Source organism: Daldinia vernicosa (assembly GCF_022497035.1).
Source record: "Daldinia vernicosa strain CBS 139.73 unplaced genomic scaffold F5Y00scaffold_17, whole genome shotgun sequence".
NCBI lineage: Eukaryota > Fungi > Ascomycota > Sordariomycetes > Xylariales > Hypoxylaceae > Daldinia > Daldinia vernicosa.
Window position 1 is genome coordinate 484,923 of NW_025953933.1, and position 14,968 is coordinate 499,890.

At 47.7% G+C, this 14,968-nt stretch overlaps 2 protein-coding genes across 2 annotated transcripts; one reads left to right on the forward strand and one right to left on the reverse strand.

Annotated features, from left to right (window-relative positions):
* Window positions 1-296: 296 nt before the first annotated feature.
* F5Y00DRAFT_234419 (raptor N-terminal caspase like domain-containing protein) lies at window positions 297-6,073 on the reverse strand. The gene is made up of 3 exons (XM_048007427.1): window positions 5,152-6,073; window positions 1,309-4,934; window positions 297-1,245 (listed from the first exon to the last, which is right to left on the reverse strand). The coding sequence occupies exons 1-3, from the start codon at window positions 5,740-5,742 to the stop codon at window positions 1,020-1,022; spliced, it is 4,443 nt and encodes a 1,480-aa protein (XP_047865930.1). The 5' UTR covers window positions 5,743-6,073; the 3' UTR covers window positions 297-1,019.
* A 2,446-nt stretch (window positions 6,074-8,519) lies between these two features.
* F5Y00DRAFT_47809 (uncharacterized protein) lies at window positions 8,520-13,465 on the forward strand. The gene is made up of 4 exons (XM_048013709.1): window positions 8,520-8,948; window positions 9,037-9,409; window positions 9,472-9,754; window positions 9,812-13,465. The coding sequence occupies exons 1-4, from the start codon at window positions 8,625-8,627 to the stop codon at window positions 13,260-13,262; spliced, it is 4,431 nt and encodes a 1,476-aa protein (XP_047865931.1). The 5' UTR covers window positions 8,520-8,624; the 3' UTR covers window positions 13,263-13,465.
* The last annotated feature ends 1,503 nt before the right edge of the window (window positions 13,466-14,968 follow it).

The following is a 14,968-nucleotide window of genomic DNA, read 5'->3' on the forward strand; positions in this document are numbered from 1 at the left end:
GCTTTTTACCTTTTATTTATTTTTACTCTACCTATTGTTTAGCCGCTTTGTATCGTCGTCGTCGTCGTTCCATTACTGTCTCAAAATTAACACGTTCACACATTCACACTTTAGGTACCTTGGAAGAGTGCATCATAGGTATCATGTTGCATGCACATGTACAAGGTAGCTTAGGTAGGTACGCATGAACATACATGTTTATTAGCTAATGTAGAGAGTCATGCTATTAACATTAGGGGGAGATTCCAGGGGCTACATGATGGAAAGGAGCCTACAACGACATACATATTTGGGATCCCTTACTGTTTTTCCCTCTTTTGTGACATTCGAAGAAAGTGGGATATCAGGATACCAGCAGCAGCAGCAGCAGCAGCAGCAGCATCATCATTAACTTAATCGCCATCAAAAATATCCGCTTATTATTACTTGGCAAAGTTAAGCAAAGTAGGTTACGTACCTAACCTAACTAACCTAAGGTAAAACGTCGAGAACCAGCTTAGGTCGGATAAATTCTCCAACTTGAGATTTATTACAGTATCGTATCTAGAACCGACCAATCACATCCGTTTCGGAAACATGACCTTTTCCCCTCCTCCAAGCTTGGGACAGGAAATGCAAGAGAAAAACAAAGGGGGTGGGAGGGGGGACGAGGAGGAGGAGGAGGGGGGTTAAAGGCGAAAACAAACAAAAGCGGACGATACCCTTCCCGATAGATTTCCTCCCGACTCCGCCCTGAAACAGCTGCCTGCCCCCGTGCCTAATCCGTGTCAAGTTATCCGTTCGTCTACCCTGCTCTATTGTAGGTTACGAGCAGATAGGTGCTCTAGTCGTTACTCGAGCGGAGCTCGAAGCATTCAGAAAGGAGGATTTAGAGAAAGAAGATATGGTCGGTCATTACAACTCCGTTACTAGCATTAAACGTGTCCTCTTTTCTATCTACGTGAGAAGAGGATGGTGGTGGCTATGGCTATGGCTACGGCCAGAAAGCCGAAAGGAAAGTTATGTGTATGTGTGTGTGTTTATAGCGAGTTGAGGAAAGCTTCCGGCTTCTCGCTGGCACAGGTGAAGAGGTTGATGTGGTGGTCGCCGCGAGCTGCGCAGCCTAGGATCATACGGTGCGGATGGAAGGCGGTGGCAGAGATGGGCGCGCCGCGATTCTGTTGTAAGAAGCTAGAGTAGGGCTCCATGCGGGAAAGTTCGTTGCCGTCGAAGTTGAAGACCTTTACGGTGTGGCCCGAGGTTCCGCTACAATATTGTTAGCATAAATAACTTGAAATTTGGCATCAGGGCATCAGGCTAGTGACTTACACAGAGAATACTGGTAAATGTTCGTGCGTGCTTGCTGTGCGGATGGTGTCGCGAGTTGTTTGGATAACGCGGAGCGATGAATCCATTCGAATGTCCCAAAGCTTTACTTTCCCGTTTCGGCTCGCAGAAAGCAACTCGCGCTGACCTCCGCGCTGCATGTGCACGTCTCTAATCCACTGTCGATCGGAATCGTCCTTCCATTTCTTTACCATTGACTCGTGCGGTCGGAGTCGGGTATCGAACACTCTGACCGCACCGTCGCCAAATCCGGCCACAAAGATGTTACCAGTCATCTGGTCCGATGTTAATGAGGTAACGCAAGATCCTGAGCGTGCGGGTATGTCCATTATGCATGTTTCGTATGCGGCAGCCCAGACCCGGATGACACGAACATCTCCTGCAACAAGTACATTGCCCGTCACCTGCTGCCAGTCGAACACCATACCAGAATTGACATTACTAGGGACCATATGAGTAAGTGCTCTCCAGGCCGATGCTAACTCGGTCGTCTTAGGGGTATCGTAGTTACGATAGACCCGAAGTACACCATCGGACGAACCCGTCATCAAGAACGCCGTGTCGTCCTCGTTGATAAACGTCATATCGCTGATCTTCGAGCCTTCTGGGTTCCCATTCGAGAATCGGTTTAGTCTAGTCTGCTTTTTCCAATCCCAGATGTAGACAGTATTCCCATCGTCAGCCACTGCGAGGTGGTCTTCGTACTGGTGAAACGTCATTTTTGCCGGTTGGGCGCCGTTGTTCATAATGCAGAGCTGGTTATTCCACTTGTGGCTGCCAGCATACTGCTTCTGCGGCTGCGTTTCTCGGAGTATATTCTCGTTTCGTGATCTCCGCCACAGGCGCTCGTTGTACTCAGTGCTTCCCGGTTCCTCAGCCTCGTTAGGGTGCATCTGCGGTTCGCGAAAGTATTCGATAGACCACTCTAAGAATGTGCTCGGAAGGGGTAGAGAAGGCGCTTCGTCGAGGCGGCGCTCTTTGAATTTTCCCGACACAGGCTCATCAGCCACATTATAATGTGCCGATACGCTGGCCTGATCAATCTGCTCGGGGAGAGCAGCCCAATCGCTGCCGGGTCGCTGCCGTTGCGAAGAGGTTCTTGTAAGCCCGGGGGAAGGCAATGGCGTGGGATTAACCGATCTATCTTCTCCAGTCCACATGCTAGGCAGCTGGAATAGAAGGCTTGCAGTTCGTTTCAAAAGGCCAGGTGAGGGTTCAGGGGCAATGATATCGGAAGCAGATGCACCTAGGCTGTTTCGCGACATAGAGGGTTGTCTCTTGTGACCGCGTGATCGTCGCGTTCGCTTCTGAATGTCATCCATTAGATTTCGGGCTGCGACACCTGCGCTCGAGGATAGAAGTGCGTTGTGGACGTAATCAACGACGATCGTTGCATCTCGTTGAACCTCTGGATGAGGGTCTACGCTTAATACCAAGACATGTTTCCAACAAGCGGCGAATACGGTGTTCGAAGATAATCCTTGGGCTGTGGCCTTGATCGTTCCATCCGGATTGCGATTTTCCGGGCGAGCATAATGCATACCCATTTTATGCTCTAGATCGTCGTCCGTTGGGGGGCAGTGTAGGTACTCCTTCTCCTCGACTAGCTGCTCATAAGCAGCAACGATGAACTTATTTTCATAGCGAAGGACGAAGTGCGACATAAACACTAGCAACTCTTTACGGACAAGTGGACTGCCGTCACCAGCCATATCTAGAAGCGTCCAAGCTATTGACTCCTCAACCCTAGCTACCTCGTCCGTAAGGTCTGGAATGCCCAGGAACGTCGTCATAGCATGGATGACTGCAGCTCGTACTTCGCAAGCCTGATCTTTCGTCAAGGTAGACAGCTTCAAGGGCGCGTTCTCCCGAATGCCTCTCCATTTCGCCTCGGGTAGATCCTGCCAGAGTTGACTTATGCAAAGGCACGCCCACTGGCGTAGCAACACATTCTCCTCGTTACGGAGATGAATTAGACAATACGTCATGATATTTGACGAATTGCATACGGATTGCCCAGGCCTATAACCCTTACACAGCATTGCAAGCACAAAGGCACACATCGCTTTATGCTCATCGCTATTAGTGACGGCAAGTGCTTCGGATGGACTTAGTATGGAGGCGAAATAATTGTAACCGCTGTCCTTGATCAGATCAGGTTGGCAAGAGACATCTACGGCGAGAACCCGGGTCCAAATAAATACCATAACAGGTTTTAGCTCGGCAGCGGCAGATTGCAGGAGCTTTAATACGTAGGGAAATATACCAATGCTCAGAGCTAGGTGGACTGCCCAGGGGCCTAGATCTAAGAATTTGCCCAGTAAGATGAGAGCACGTACTCGGTGCTGCTGGCTCAATAAGACCTGAAGTACAACGGGAAGCTGCTCGGGAGGCTTTTTCTCCATAGCATCTCCGCGGCTGAGATAGACTTCAAAGGCAGTCAACTGCTCTGCGAAGAAGGCTGAGCTTTGGTATTCGTATTCAATCCCCTCGTTCTCTTTTCGTTCCATCATAGGAAGCTGTGCCAGCGCCAAATCGACAGCCAGATCCCAACTTTCCCATAGAGGATGCTGGTGAGTATCCGGTAGTTCCGGATATGACTGTGGATGACATCCATAGACCATCATGATTCTCTGAGCTAGAATGAAATTACGGAAGAGAGCCGCGACCATGAGGTCTTGCCTGAAGAATTTACGGAACAACTGTCGAGGTAAGGAAGTCCATGCAATAGTATCGGTGATTGCCGTAAATATCCAGTTAAGCTCGCCAAGTGGCGTTCTCCGTTCTTGTAACCTACCGGGCAATTTCTTAGCCCGCTCTGGTGTAAGACTCGTCTTAAGGGGATTTTGTAAAACGAAAAACCATAGTGCCATTTCTATGGGTGTTGTTAGACACGAAGTAAAGAGATCAGCTGGGAGGCGGGGATTAGTAGGAAGGTTCTCCTTAACAGCACAAGCTGCAAGATGAAGGTACGAGCGATATTTAGTCTTCTCATAGTTAGGATCGGCGGCGGCGGCGGCTTCTTCTTCCTCTTCGTGTTTCTCTACGAAACGGTGATAATTATTCAGGATATTACCGGCCTCAGAACAATCCCAGACGAAGATAGTAGGCGCCTGAAGCCAGTGCTGGAGGTCATACAGTGAAATAGGGATATACTGAGTAAAGGTCTTGTTAAAGACCCAAATCTCTCCTGATGCCGTCGGTTTCGGAACCCCATGACCGTTATAATGAAGTAGGACACGTTCGTCCTTGGCATTTCTCCGCAGCGACTGGCAGAACCTCTTGGTCTCTTCGACCGATGGATCCAGGTATTGCTTATATCTTGTTCGTAATGAAATATTCTCGTACTGTGCTTGTAACGACTTTCCAATTGCCTCCAAGGCTTTCGCAGCTGGAGGTACGAATGGATCTTGCCACGCCTCGAGCTTAGCTCCCGGGTTTGTCTTTAACTGATCAGGGGGTTCAACACCAATATTGAGGCATACGGCTAGAGCAGCCGAAACAGTTTTTAATCGATCTCGCATACGCCAATCCTCAATCGCATAATTAGGCGAATCTGGCTGGCCGGTGGTCTCGTGTCGCTTATCCGTAAAGTACATATACCAGTTCTATATTCGGAAATCAGTTCCAGATCAATACTAGGTATACGATAGCAAAATAGCCACAGCCACGCCACCAAGGACAAAAAATGCCGCAGTAAATATGATTACAAGACCCTCTCATCTCCAAACCGTTACCGGGTAGTGGCGCATCGAGAGGATTTTATACGCGACAAGGCGACAAGGTGGCATGCATGGCCAATATATTGGGCAAAGCTTGACTTACATTTGCTAGCTGAGAAATAATATCTTCAGATTGGTAATGGTCTTCGAAGCCATGCCTAGCTCCCCACTCGTAGATCTCTTCATCTGCCTGTTCTGCATCTTCACGTCTTACTATGTGTTCACTCTTCGATCGCAGTAGCGGCGGCTTGGAGACTGTTAACCTAGGCTGGTTCTGATCCGAGTCGTCACGGGAGTTGGAGGGTATGGGATCAGCCTTGTTCCCGGGGGCGGTTAATGGACGTCGACCAAGATCTACGGGCTCTCGCTCATCAGTTGCTGTTCGCGGACGTCCCTTGGGCAATTCGGGAGATCGTATGGCATAGGTTGGGCCGTTGGAGCCTAGACGTGAAGGCATATTGGTAGAAGTACCATTAACTAAGGGTAGATTGGTCTCTAAGTTTAGCTGCTGATGATCGCGCAGCGGCGTAGGATTGGAATCGGTGGTCGGGGTATTAAGGGTATTATTAGGGCGGGAGTGCGAGGACGAAGCAGTCCTAGATGTGGAAGATGCGGAAGATGCGGTCGGCATGTGGTGATTTGGGTGCTGCCCAGAGGTGTACGCGCTATGGGAGGAGAATGTAACGGCGGTCATAATGGTTGTAGCACATCTTTAATGCACCTCGAAGTTAAAAACTATTCTTTTAACAGGATACCTGAATGAGAATGAGATTAAATGAAATGTTAAAACTGTGACGTTGAGGTTTGGTGGTGAGGCAAAGACCTCGGTCAAGTTGATAAGTTGATTACTTATTCAACAAGCCGATGCGATGGCGGATGGCGGATGGCGGCTGGGCTGATGGATGTTTGCGAATGAAGCTTTGCGGTCTAATCTGACTGCTCTGGTTGGTAGGTACATCCGGAACGGCAGTGGGGACCGTGCTGAGGTTAGGTATGTAGGTATGTACCTAGGTATCAGTCCTAGCCCCCACTCTCCAAGGCCAGTGACGAAATACATAATTTGAGACAGCTTCTAACTCAAAATCCTTCCCTTTTACCTTTATGTAATTATTTAATGTATAATAGGGGTAGCGTTTGTCATCTTACCTCTTACACTACCTAATTGATATTTTGTGCAGCCAGCTACTATGTAGAGAATTCTCAAATAGCAGCACTGTTTATGCAAGTCATTAGACGTGACATTTGTCCTGCTATAAGTAGTCACATTTCTCAGCCGCAGTTGATTAATGGCAATTCAACTTGGTCATTGCTCACACTTGGGCATCGAGACAAGACGAGTCCATTAAAAGCCACGCACGCTAGGAGACAGAGCTGACCCTTATCGGGTCGGGTAGTGCTTCGTCACACCTTTATCATCATCATTGGGTGTAATAGTCCCTTTTATATCCTATATTGATGATGATTTTAGTTGGCAAGCTGCACTTTTCTACTTTTTAACCTATTACCGAAGCGTTGTATTGTTCACGTGCAAGATAATTTACTGAGTTTCAGGTGGCCCGTTTGCTCTAAGATCTGCACGTCCCCCAAAAGCGCGCATGTATCCACATGGCTCCCTCGCCATTATCCAGCCTTGCCTATGTAGCAGCCCAAGCAGTCCAGGGTCCATTAACTTAGCAGCTTTAAGTAGTTGCTGCATACCTGTATCTAATCAATTATTTTAAGGCAACCCGTCTATCTCACGATGTTATGTACTTATACCTTTGGAATATATACCTATGTATGCATATGTATGTATTGTACAAAAGCTAAAAAAGGGTTCCGGGACATACATATGTGTATGGGAAAGGGAAAAGGGGACACTCTAGGTTGCACTATAAAAAAGAGGTTAAGGACGCTTGCTTGTCTATTGGTGTAACCATCTACCGTCTCCGCATGTGCATGCTGTCACATCACAGTATAGCAAGTCTACTTATACCTCCATTAGTATAAATATGTACCTAAATATATTCTGTACGTGTCAATGTGTTAGCTAGAAAGATCATCTACCTAAGAAAATATTGAACATAAAGATAGGCCGAATTAATCAGGAGTTGGTAACAGTTTAAATAGCTTAAAACTTGATAAATGGTGAGTAATAATGTCCATAGACGTGCCTTTTCTCGATTTGATTGATATATTCTATAGGTACGTATCTTTTACGCGTACATTCCCACCATGTCGAACGACTTAAGAGGCAAACCTACAAGGTTACCTGGGTACTTGAACAAAGCCCAATCCCTTAGGTTGTTCAGTTATAATCCAAAGTCTTTATAAATGATTAACTACCGTGTAATAGTAAATAAAATTCTAATTACAATGTTCATTAACTATACGATAAATTAAATGTCCTATACTAAACTATCGCAGCTGGAGATATATAACACTCTAGTTAGATATACATAGTAATAGAATTTCAGGAGTTCAAATATATGTTCGTTATATGTACGGTACCTCCTCGTCACACTCATTTATTTTAGTACCTGTAGTGCCGCTAACCCCCCTTAGAGAGATGGGTGTCTCCTAAATTAGCTACTTCTTACCCAATGACAAGTCTACAGTAAGGCACAGCATAATAGTGAGCTAGCCCAATTTAAGAATTAGCGCAGGCACAGTTCCCCCCCATAACCCGACCCTTGGTGGTGACCGTCCTGGCAGCCCTGGGGAACTTTAGAGATTTTTTTTCTGGAAATTTGGTTGTATGCAGTCCCCGGCAGGAACCTCGTCGCCAGTGCGGTCTCTCTCATCAAACCAAAACTTTCTCTCTTTCTTGTCCATTCATTCAACTCCCTTCCTTTTTTTAATTCTTGATGGCGCTGTTCTAAACTGCCACGGTCGTGGAGGACGCAATAGTATTTGGAAATTCAAAGGTAACAATAAGTAATATTCTAGTTTCAACTTATTATTTATCCGTACATTACAAGCATTACCGCATTACCGCATTACCACATTACCAAATTACACAACCCAACGATCTCGAAAGGGATTACCCATCAGTGGCACAGAACAAACGAGCCGTCGCAACATTCGATCCATTTCACCCTTCATCTTTCTATGCTCCTGATTCCTAATTCAATACTCCTATACTCCTAATTTAATAGCCTAACAACTCGACACGATTTAGAACTGTTTTCTTTCGCGCCTACCCAAGTTCTAGAATTATTCCACAAAGCAATTACAAGGGAAAGGGGAAAAGGAAGGCTTACAAGCTGGAAAAGGAAGGGGTAAAAAAAAAGTCGAGAGGCTGCGCAGGACACGGGCAATCGGCGCGATTTCGATTGAGGACCCATTTTCAAGATTTCCAACCTCATGTTATCAGCCCCAGCCATTTCGAAGGCCGAATCCTACCGCGACGAACTCTTCATACTTTCGTTTTCCGCTTGGTCGTCAAGCTAATCCGTCCACTCGCCGATCCATCGCATGCAACCCACCGGTAACCAGTGTTCGATCTTAACCATAGAACACCTTGTCGCCACTGCGACGACGTTGTCTTAGCACTCCTCAACCGAGGTCCCTTCGAGGGTGCTCGACCAAGTCGCTATGGCTTTCCTATTCAAATCCAAGAAGAACCAGGACAGAAATGTCCAAAGCCGCGATGGAGGTCCCGGATCGTCACCTCCAGTCCAAAGCCCTGCCGCGCGCATTGCTAGAGAAGAGAAGCACTCTCGGTCAACACCAACAGGAAGTTTGAATTCTTTTGATGAAAGTACACCTAGCCCGGATGCTGAGAAGTATGCCCCTCGCCGTGGTCAAGATCTACCACAGCAGATGCAGCAACCTCAACCTCAACCTCAACAACAACAGCCGCCGCCACCGCCGCTGCAGCAGCAACAACAACAGCAGCAAGCCGGGAGTGATTTGCCTGTAAGTTTCTTACTAATTTCGATTTAATCTAGTTACTATATAACCGCATCTTTTCCCCTTGGCTTATCTAACAATATTGCTTTAAAAGTTCCGTAATACTCCACCGCAAGGCGCAAATTCCTCGTTATACCCTTGGTCTCAAAGACGCTTGACATTCACTGCATCTATACCCAGTCCGTTCCCGAGATATGGAGCCGCGGTCAATTCTGTTTCGTCTAAAGAGGGCGACATCTATATTATGGGCGGTTTGATTAACAGTTCTACCGTCAAAGGCGATTTATGGATAATTGAAGCTGGAGGGAATATGTCTTGCTACCCGCTCGCTGCAACATCTGAGGGACCCGGGCCAAGAGTTGGCCACGCGTCTCTCTTAGTTGGCAATGCATTCATTGTATACGGCGGCGACACCAAGATTGACGAGACGGATATATTGGATGAGACTCTATATCTTCTCAATACTTGTAAGACATTATTACCCCGCCAGATCCCGCTCTCATCGGCGTATGCTAACTTGACTCTCTAGCCACAAGACAATGGTCGAGAGCTTTGCCGGCTGGTCCTCGACCGTCGGGACGCTATGGCCACTCTTTGAACATCGTCGGGTCCAAGATATATATCTTTGGTGGTCAAGTAGAAGGCTACTTCATGAATGATTTAGCGGCCTTCGATCTTAACCAATTACAAATGCCTAACAATCGATGGGAGGTACTTGGCGAGAATACCGAAACTGGAGGCGCGCTGCAAGGCAAGGTACCACCGGCCAGAACTAATCATTCTATGGTCACCTTTAACGATAAGATGTACTTGTAAGTCTTATGTACACTCCCTACGCCAACATAGGTCCTAGAGGCTCACTAAAATAGGTTCGGCGGTACCAATGGCTTTCAATGGTTCAATGACGTATGGTGTTATGATCCTGCTGTCGACAAATGGTCCCAGCTGGACTGTATAGGTTACATCCCCGTCCCCAGAGAAGGACATGCAGCTGCTCTTGTAGACGACGTTATGTATATTTTCGGCGGACGCACGGAGGAGGGCGCTGATCTAGGTGATTTGGCTGCGTTCCGAATTACGTCTCGTCGTTGGTATACTTTTCAGAATATGGGTCCATCACCATCGCCTCGATCTGGTCATAGTATGACATCTGTGGGAAAGTCGATCGTTGTTGTTGGGGGCGAACCAAGTTCAACTCCAAATCAGGTCGGCGATCTCTCGATTGTGTATGTTTTAGACACCACCAAAATCCGGTATCCCAACGATGCGCAAATCCAGTCTACAACCCAGAAGATGCAGCAAAGGCGTCCAAGCGGTAGCGACATCCCCGGGGTTAGGCAGACACCATCTCGCGAGGGCTCTATTGGACCAGATGCGAAACGAGTAGCTAGCCCTAACAGCCCAACAAATAGCTCCGGAAAAGGCGGTACAGGTATCGACATGAATGGACCTCCGCCCGTCAGTAACGGGTTATCGAAGCTTCCAAGAGCTGCAGGCACCTCTACTCCTTCAGGCCCTCCACCTCCGGGCCAAGCTCCTCGACCGAATATGGAAGGAAATGCGAACGGCCGCCGCCCTAGAAACGCATCTATCGAAAGAATAGAGAGGGAAGCTGCGGGTGCCGGCTCACCTGGCATCAGCAGTCAAAGCCAGTCCCCCGTACCAAGAGAACTGGTAAAAGAGGAAATGCCACTTGTGAATGGGAGGCGAACACCGAACCAGCAAGCCCCTAGGAGTGGATCGCGGTCGGAAAATCAAATAGAAGAGAAATCAAAATCAAGGATGTCGGCGCGCCAGGCCCGGAGTCAGGGGTCCGTAGACAGCAGCACGGAGCCAACACTTAAAACTGTGGCTAACCGCCCGTCTTCTCCACCTCCACCGACTCGTCAACCAAGTAATCCTTTGTCGCGAAGAACTTCGAACAGAAATTCTCAGACCGTTGTTCTACTAAAGGAACTTGACATAGCCCGCAATAGAACCGCATGGTACGCATCTGAGCTGGAGTTAGCCCGCAAAGCTGGATATGTGCCAAATCCAACTCTTAGTCCTACTCTGGAATCTCGAGCCGCGGAAACATTCGATGATGATGATAAGCGGCTCATCGAGTCGCTCTTAGCTATGAAACAGGAACTGGCTAATGTCCAAGCCTCCATCGATAAGCAAGCGATCCTTGCAGCAAAACAGATTGCTGAGGTAGAACGACAGCGTGACGCTGCTGTCCGTGAAGCAGTCTATGCCAAGGCAAAAATAGCAGCGCAGAGCGGAAGCGCAGCTAGTACGCCGCAACTGGACGGCGAGAGAGACGTTGATATTGGCGATCGTTCTTCGGAGCTAAATAAGAAACTCGCATCAGCACTCAATACCCAAAAAGAGTTGCAGAATAATCTCGCAAAAGCTACTTCAGACCTTGAAGCCGAAAAACGAGCGCGACAGCTCGCAGATGAGACCTTGAGCGCTACACAGAAGCGCATAGCTGAACTGGAAGCGTACAAACAACAAACATCTTCAGAGCTTGAACAGCTGAGGGCAGAACTGCACATGGTCCAACGCGAGGCGCGAGAGCAATCAGTCGCCAGTGCTGAAGCCATTGCTGCTATGCAACTCCTGCGTATCGAGAAGGATGAGTACGAAAATAAATATAACGAAGCCATCAGTAACGCCCAAGAGTATAGTGACTTAGAGTCTCTTCGAGAAGCCGTAGTAGCGTCCGCAGATATGCGCGCTCACCTCGAGCGGAAGCTCGATGAGGAACGAGCCCAGCGAGAAGCAATCGAATCCAAACTCACCAAGCTTAAGGCAGAACATGAAGCGCATGCTTCTGAACTGGAGACCGTGACGCAAAGGCTACGAGATGCAGAGGAACTTGCAGAGCGGCATGCAGCTGAAGCAAACGCTCATCGGCAAGCCTTGATTTCTGGACTAGAAAAGGTTGCCAAGGATCCCAGCAAAGGAAACAGAGCTGACGCTGAACGCATCGTGGTGCTTCAAGGTCAAGTTGAGGCGGCAAACAATCTCGTCAAGAAATACCGGGAGGAGGCTGACGCTGCCTCGGATAAGCTCCGAAGCGCTGAGGAACGAATCGCGGGGCTTGAAGCATACCAGGAACAATCCAGCAGGGAAGGCGTATCAATTCGTCGGCAACTGCAATCCGCCTTGAGGGAAACACAATCCCTTCAGGCTTTGAACTCGGATCTCAAGAACCAGCTTGCTAACCAGCAGCTCGAGACCAACGCCATAACAGTTCAGCATAATACCCTGAAAGATATTCTAGCTGAAAGGGGCATCAGCCCGACTAATCTTGCTCGAGTGCGAGAGATGGGCTCGAGGACTAGTTCGCCTAACGCTTCTCGCACCAACGATCTTGAACGGCAGCTTGCACAAGCAGTTGCTGCCCATGAAGAGACAAAGCAGATGTTTGCCGCCCAACTTCAAGAATCCGAGGCTACTTATCGTAGCAGAATAGTTCAATTAGAGAACGACTACCAGTCCGCCGTCCACTATGTCAAGGGCACAGAGAAGATGCTTAAGAAGATGAAGCAAGAGCTTGCACAAGTTCAATCTGAGAACAACCGTTTAAAGAACGAAAATCTCGAGCTAGAGGAACGTTCTAGCCTCCATGACAATGCCACGCCTGCGGATTGGGAAGCCGAGCGCTCAGAGCTAGAGGATAAGATAGAGGGCCTCCAGGAACAAGTCAAGTTAACTTCGGCACAACTTGAACAAGAACTCATAGAATTGCGGAAGAAGCTAGATGCTACCAATCAAGAGCGCGACAGCACAGCCAAGTCCCGCAACGACGTTGCAGAACAACTGACTATTCGAGAGAAGGAGCTCGAGCAAATGCAGCAGGAGAATGCTCTCCTAGAGAAGCGAGTACAGGATGCTGAACAAAAAGTCAGTCTACTACTCGACCAGGTAGAAAATTCGGTTGATAATTATCGGAGACGCAGTCGAATAAGTACCGATCAGATGAATATCGGCACTCCTAATCCGAACGGCTTGGGACATACTCGACAAGAGAGTTCGGAGGCGGGAAGCTCCTACGGCCCTGTCGGCGGTGTTAGCGGTGTCGACGATAAAAGAAATAGCGCAGCTCTCAACGATTTGGCTAACGAACTTGATATGTTACGGTCTCACTGGGAGGCGACAAACAAAAACTATCGACTTTCAAACAACTTCGACTTTGAAGGACTCGGAACCAAAAAGGAGAGCGACGCTGTTGGTCTCAGCGAGAGCTTAGCTGACTGGAGGAAACGGCTCGACGCGGAGGAGCGCGCTACCGACAACATAGGAGCCGCCCAAGGCAACCATGCCTCGTAATTACCTCAGTCTGCGAAACCCAAATGCGAAATTCCCCTAGAAACATGCTGATCGCCAGCCTTGCCAATCTCCTAATAAATAATACTCTTGTACAGCGCCTATGATGTGTATCAGAACACGTTTGTTATTCACGATTCATCAATTCCTATTTCGATTCGGTTCCGTCCTTATACTCTAAGCTCGGGATAGCATGTCTTTTGCGTTTTATCAGCATATCGACTTGTAGGCTCACCTGCTAGCGTTCTTTTGAGCCTCCAGGGCGATGACTTTGTTTTTATCCCCTCCCCCTTTTTTCTCTCTAAATGTGTTTTTCTGCGCCGAAGACGGAATGAACTGTAACCCCCACGCAAACCACCCAATCCGTCGTCATTTGGAGGCCTTGTTCCGAAGATATGACCGATTGCGATGCCCCACGGAGTTGATCTGGTTCAGGAATATCATAACTTTTTTATTGTTGTTTTTTTGAGAAATACGCAGATTTTCATGGGATGCTGTGGTGAAACGCGCAGGATGACTAGGGAGGGCAATAACCCTTTCCTAACGTTAATGTACATTATCGCTGCTACTACTGCTGCGGGAATAGTGTCGAGGAGGCGATGGGGTGGAGGAAGTGATACCTAGAGGAGACAGGGCGGCGATATACGTCCCGCTGGATTTGGACGCTTCACCCCCTCGTTGTGGTTAAAATGTAGTGATTGCGATGTGGGAGTAGTTCAATATTGATGAATCATTCGGCTTGAATTAATACGTTAATTATTATAGTGACTAGAAATATCCAGCATACGTCTAGTAAACTTTCTCAGAGTCTATTTGTCTTCTCGATCATGGTATATTTATCATATATCGCTAGGTATGTCTAGTCTTAGGCACCTAAAGCATGACCACCGTATTGCCGTTGAAATCTCTTTAAACCAACCAGCCTTTTCAATCGAAAGAGTAAATTATGTATGTATGCAACCCGTTAGGTTGCGTTTTCGAGTCCCTCGTCAGAACAGCACCACTCTATTCTGACTATACGAAACTTACAGCTCGCCCGCATTTCCCTCGGGCATACATAGTCTCGAAAGGATATGATATGCGCCCGTCGGAATACCATCAACGTCCCGTAGCGCTGTCTCGTCGGTTGATGTATGTGATTCAAGCTTTGCTTAGCTGTGGACGAAGTTTGTATATAAGATGTCCTAACTCGGCGGTTACCTGTGTCTTCTAGGTTAGCCTATTACTATTCGATTCCATGCGCGTTTGTGTCTTGTGTCTCATCGGTCGGCCCCGATTCTAACAGGTAGTATCTATCCAAAATGTTGTAGCCCGAAGCGTAATGTTTCCATTGCGTAGATAGTTATTTCATTTCTCTATCAGGGGGACAGAGCACTTGAAATATTTACAATTCGAATTCTTTTTATATTGCGTCTAACTAGCACTTACCTACATAACTAGTAATTATCTAAATGTGGCATTCGTAAGCTTCTAACTACCCCAGCTATAACGTGTGCCATTAATAGATATATAGACGAGCAGAACCACCTCGTACCATCAGGGACTAGTCATCTTACGATTTGCTCCCCCTTTGTATGTATTATGGCGACAGCGTCACTTGTCTTACGCGCCAGCTTTACATTAAGCCGTATTAGGTATGTATAAGTAGTCGAGTTAAGTTGGAAACTAAGCGCGGTAGTTAGACTAAATAACAATTGAGTAGCTTCAGT